The sequence below is a fragment of the Caloenas nicobarica genome, chromosome 9 (genome assembly GCF_036013445.1).
Source record: "Caloenas nicobarica isolate bCalNic1 chromosome 9, bCalNic1.hap1, whole genome shotgun sequence".
Taxonomy (NCBI): Eukaryota; Metazoa; Chordata; class Aves; order Columbiformes; family Columbidae; genus Caloenas; species Caloenas nicobarica.
In genome coordinates, this window is record NC_088253.1 from 5,521,044 (window position 1) to 5,527,043 (window position 6,000).

At 50.8% G+C, this 6,000-nt stretch overlaps 1 protein-coding gene across 1 annotated transcript in view; it reads right to left on the reverse strand.

Annotated features, from left to right (window-relative positions):
- The window catches only part of TOX3 (TOX high mobility group box family member 3), a 72,446-nt gene extending 67,668 nt beyond the window's left edge, over positions 1 to 4,778 (reverse strand). Inside the window, exon 1 of the mRNA XM_065641181.1 lies at positions 4,650 to 4,778. Coding sequence (XP_065497253.1) covers positions 4,650 to 4,751 — 102 coding nt within the window. The 5' untranslated portion in view covers positions 4,752 to 4,778. The remainder of the gene's footprint in view (positions 1 to 4,649) is intronic.
- Positions 4,779 to 6,000: the final 1,222 nt, after the last annotated feature.

The window sequence follows — 6,000 nt, forward strand, 5'->3', positions numbered from 1 at the left end:
CAAGTTGATATTGCAACAGAAAGTTCCCAATTCCTTACTTAAATTGCCTCCAGCAAGGGCCCTATTTGTGTCTCTGCTTACGCATCTCTGCTCTCCACTCTGTGGGAGTCCTTGGTGCCACCTGGCACTGTCCCATCACCTGGGGCCACCTCGGTCACGGTCGGACTGCAGGTGACCACAGCAACCATCAGCCTCCAGGCACCAGGGACTCACCGGAGCAGAGCCCCGATGTAAACTTGCACCTATGCATATACGCAGGGCAGATGAGGAGTGAGCATTGAGCTTCCCACCTTCACAGCATACATGTACCCATTGTCTCTCACCATCTGCCAGACGAAAGAAGACCCTATGCATATACAGCCACACTACATTTGCAAGAGTAATTTTCAATCATTTGCATAACTGTGATCCATTTTTTTCCTAACAACACACACTAATAGGAATGACTTATAGCCCCAGTCCAGCGTGCTGCTAAACTACTGCTGTCTTTGCTTTACCTCTGGAAGAACAAGATAACCTTCCTGAGCTTCCTTTGTAAAATGCAAAATGCTTCAGCCAAAAACATCAAGCTCTGATATTCACATATGTATGCTAGTGCCTAAATTAAGGTATGGATGTTTGAAATTTGTATCCTTCAAGGACAATCTGTGTAGAAGAGATAAACATTATAAAATGTAGACAGCTAAGTAATGAAGTAAGGATTCTGGAATTTAATATAATGGTAACTCAAGCACTGAGCTATACATGTTTAGGTTTGAGGGCTTTCTTTTCCCTTTTCCAAATTGCTTTGTAAGAATTTTGGTCCCTTTAATAAAAAATGTATCTGCTAAGAAGAACAGTAATTGCCTAAATATTTTTATACAAGACATATAATTTACTCAATAAGTGAAAAAGTTTGTTTAGAAAAACTACTCAAGTACAGCAAATGTCCAAAATCATCCTCTATCTGCAGAACCATAAAAGGGCTCAAAACAGAAGCATAATGTTTTACAACAGCTGGCTTCTTTCAGATTTCTGTAGTTTTTATAGCTATTTTTTGGTTAATATTTTACAGTGCATCGTAGCAGGATTCCTCTAGAAACGGGCAGACCACGATTCCACTCGTGCAGCTCCATGGAGCAGAGGTGGGTCGCTGTTATCCTGAACCACCAGCAGCCACACATGCAGGGTCAAGTCATGTACTCTCACACCAGCCCTGAAAACTTATCAAATATGGCCCCCATCCAGCAAAGCACTTAAGCACATGCTTTACTTTAAACACGTAAGTAATCCTATTAGAGTAAATGAGATTCAGCATAAACCACCGGGCTGAATCTCAGAATACCTTGGTTGTGGCCCTGATTATGTCAGTGACTGACTGCGTACCCTTGGACAAATCACCGTATTTCTGTGTCTCTATTTCCTCTTTTGCCCTTTACGTGTGTTGACCATGTTGCACACCTCAACAAAAAACAATCGCCATCTGGAATCTTCTAGAAACTGCTCTGCTACAAATAATGCCAGGGATGCTTTTGGACTTCAGTCCCTTTCCAAATGCCTGTCATACACTCAAAACTAACGTCACCCCAAAAAACCCCAAGATAACATCCCTTATCCTCAAGTCTACTTATCCAGCGCTGACAACCAGTTTCAAAAGCACGGCGTTGCTCTTAAAAAGCAGTTGTGGAGACGGAATCCAGCTGGAGGGTACCTGTGGGTGTCCCCTGCCCATGGGGACACGCGAGACCCCGAGTCCTGCCTGGGGGTTTCGGGGGATGCTCTGCCACGTTTCTGCCAACGCTGTACCCACAAAAGGGAAAAACTGGACAGTCCTGGGTAAAGGTGTTTAAAGCATCCAGGTGGCAGCCAGCCTTGTCTCGCAGGGTGCAATGCACTTACACGAAAAGGATTTCTGTTCAAAATATTTAGACACTGCAATACAAGATAGTTTTCTCCAGGTAGGCCATATGCCATCGACTCTATGTCTTAACGATCCTGAGAATATCTTCACGTAAATAATCCTGCTTTTGCACGTATATACAACCACGCAATGTGTTTACTCTTGCCATCGCAGCTCCTGCTTCCTGGCAGTTGTCACAGGCAATGTCACTGTCACAAGGAGAATATGGATTCAGCTCCTAACAACGAGGCAGGCACGGATGAGTGGGCAGGATACTCAAATGAGTTTCAGAAAGACTTGAGGTGAAATACTGTCCCCAGTGAAATCAATAACAGTTCTCCCACTTACTTCAGCAGAGTAAATATTTCAACTCTTTTTTTTTCTGTGCCTCCTGGTCATCTCAGTGCCTAACAGAGTAATCATTTATTTTCCTTAGGAACACAGGGTAAAGGACAGAATGGATGGAAAGCGAGGGAAGATTTCAAAATAAATCTGCTCTTTTTTTTCAGAATAATTAAAAAAACCAGACAAAACCCCACCAAAATAACTTACAATGATTCCTATCGTTACAGACTATAAACAATGCAGAAAATGAGATTACATTAACACAGTTAAGATCCTCCTTTCTAGGAACTCATTCACAAATTCCTCCTCTGTCCTTGAAACACCTGTACACCGTGTTGCTGCTTTCCCAGCTGAGCCAAAGAAGAGCTCACAGCAACACAGCCTGGCACGTGTCAGTCTGCTCTGCATCAGCTCTTTTGCATACAAAGATACCTCTTATAACGCACATGCAGCATAAGCTGTACTCTGCTAATTAAAATATCTTCTGCTGCAGATCGGAAGCCTGGCCTACAAGATACTTGCCAAGATTATGCTCAGAAGCACAGCAACCGAAATGCGTTTTTGAATAGGTCAAAAGTTAGTTGCTTTGGACTTTTTCTGAATGTGTGCTCTGTTCTCATTGTACGATGAAGGGAAACAGTCAAAAGGTTATATATAACTATGCATTTGCAGCAACTTAATGGACACAATAAACTACTGTTTTTCAAAAGCCATTCAAGATCCTGGACTTTAAAAAAAAATAAATAAAAAAGAACCTGTACAGTAACCTGTAACAGAACCTGAAAAAATGCACACCGTGCAATAAAGTTATGGAATAAGTGAAATTTACAGTAAGCATGCTGTCTGTCAGCAAGCATTGGAGTTTCCAAAATTAGTTGGCATATCAGACAACAGCGAACATTTACTACGCACTTTAGAGCTCTTGAAGTACTTAGCAGCGTTCAAAGTTCAGGTTGACGTTTCATCTTTAATTCATGCTCCCGTGTCTTTCTCTATTGACTCCTAACAAAGCGGCAGGCTGAGAGCCCTGGCGCAGGGAGCATGCGCGGGACAGGGGCTGTGCACGATCCAGGGAACCAACGCTGCTCCGCATCTCCAGCCAAAGTCCATCGCTGCCTCTCGACAAGGAGGCAGCCACCGCATTGGCACTGACAGACTTGAACATCGCAGCAGCTGAGATGGAGATTATCGTGAAGCGCAACAGAAAAATACGCTCGTGAGATCTACTTAGAAGGAATTTCTCTAGGAGAAACTTTTCTTCAGCTACTGAACCTCCTTACTTAAGCCCATGTTATTTCTCCCTCTTTGTATTCCATCGAACTTTATCTACTCATTTGGAAAGGATTCTAAAAATAACGCAGGTTTTAACGTAAGTTTAGACTTTGTGCAGCACCCTTCTTTTCCCCAGCATCTCATACAGTGCCTCACAAAAGGCCCCAGAGGTTGGACAAACATAGCACCAGGAAAAACACACTGTGAAAGGGATCTTTATGTGCATGTGTGAGGGCCCAGTGCTAATAGCTCAATGTGCTATTGACACATCACAGTGCAAACAGCTAAGTCTTTTTCAAAATAGCATGAGTCACAGTGTCATTCTCAACTTTGCCTTTCCCAGATTTCGGTAATTTGTGAAACAAATCATACCTGTATTATGAAAGCATATTTTTTTGTAAATGAAGGTAGCCCCCGGGCAATGACTATTGCTTCTGACTGTAACGTTTACTCCGTAAACTACACATGCCGCAGAGAACGTGTGAATAGATGGAAGCGATACTGCAACTTCTCTGACAATCTTTGTCAAGCCAAACCCGTCGTTATCTTCCCGTGCTAGCAGCTGATGTACTTTTAGATAACCCTCCTGTTTGGTACAGCCCTTCAGAGTTAGAGACCGGCCGTAACAGAGCCGGAATCACCCGAAAGAGCAGAGCGGAGGGATGCGCCCCGTCCCCTCCCTCGCAGGGACGCCCGAGCTCCATCGGGGCTCTGCCCGACCCGCCGGGGCAGCCGCAGCCGCCCCAGCCCGGGGAGAAGTTCCGCAGGTCCCGGCCCGGGCCGCGCAGGGTGCGCGCTGCGCAAAGCGCCTTTTGTTCCCGGGCCGCGGGGAGAGGGACTCGCACCCCGAAGTTACTCGCGGGTCTGTTGGGGTTTCGTACCGAGCGGCGGGCCGAGGCTGCGGCCTGGCGGCCGGGTCCTCCCGGGGCGAGCCCCGGCAGCAGGAGGGAGGCGACGCGGAGCCCCCGGCCCGGCCGCTCCGCTGCTCCCGGCCCCGCGGGCGCTCGCCGCCTCCTGCTCCCCGGGGACGGGCGTCCCTCGGGCATCCCCCAGCCCCGCGCCTCCCCGCCCCGACGGAGCCCAAAGTCCGGCTCTCGGGGAGCCGGTCCCGGCAGCAGCAGCACGAGGAATGAACACACGCGGGAATAATCACCTTGTTGTAGTTGTAGTAACCCAAACACTGGGCAAAGTCCAGGTTGGAGGGGTCTCCGGGAAGCGAGCTGCCCGCCGCAGCCGGGTAAAATCTTACATCCATGCCGGTGCTTTGGTCCAAGAAGTGCACTTGGAGAGACGGCCGGGAGGTTTAATAGATCCACCTTCAGGTGCCTTCCCCGGGGCTGGGGCGCGGGCAAACCGCCGAGGGAGCGGAGCTGCGGGGCGCCGAGCCTTCCCGGGGAGCGGGGACGAACGAGGGCCGGGAGGCGGCGGGGGACAGCGAGGAAAGAGGCGGCGGAAAAGTGCAGGTAAACAAGGAGGAGAGGAAAGGAGAGGAGAGGTGGGCGGCGGAGCCCAGGTGGGTGCCCGTCCGCCTCGGCGGGAGGAGGGGAGGGAAGGAGGGAGGGCTGTTGTTTTTTAAAAGCTCAGTGCCAAGCCACGGGCTTTGCCTCCGCATTCAGGAGCAGCTGCTGTACACAAAGGAGCCACGCGCCCGGCGCGGACGGACGGACCGAGCGCCGCAGCCTTGCCCGACAAAGGCGGGGAGGAAGGGGGGGGGTACCCGTCACTGCCGCCCGCCCGCCCGCGGGGCCGGGGGGAGCGGGCACGGCGCTGTCACACCGCCCCGCGGCTGCCGGCGAGGGGGCGGCTGCCCCGCAGCTGGTGCAACAGGGCCAAGTGCCGAAAGAGCCGGCGCCGCGCTGGCAGCGCTCCCCGGGAGGAGCGGCCGGGCCCGCGCCCCTCCCCGCCCCGCCCGCCGCCCGCCCGCTGCCGCCCCCGCTGGCCGGTGCGGGGCCGCGCCGCCGCCCGCCCGGGCCGGGAGCTGCTCCTTGCCGCGGGCGTCCTCCTTCCCGGAGGGTTCCAGGTGAGTAACTCGCACCGGTCTTTTGGCTTTGGTCGCGCACTTCAGTGATGGGCGCCGCTGCCGTGCTGCGGGAGGCTGGGGGCAGGAGAAAGGAGATTTTTTCTAACGTACTATCAAAAGCAGGACTTGAAAACGCAGTAGCTTCCCCCCGCCCAGAAACCTTCTTAAACTCGCAAAGTGACCGAATGCTGCTTCAGAGCAACCCGCTAACAATCCACGTTTTTTTAGTCATAGGTGCTGCCCAGCTGGATCTGCTGCCCTCCGTGGAGCTTTCCTGACCCAAAATCTTGCTCCGGAACTTTTGGAGGAAACGCCAAAGCAGTACAAAGGCCATTTAACCTCATGACTTGTGCTCTGCAAACAAGGCAAGAAGGACAAAAATGTGCCCTTGACTCAAGGCTTCTATGACAGGGAGAGAATTGCTCCTCAGGCCTCGGGCTGAGTCCTGTGCAGTTATCACACAACTGGAAATACACCCCAGACT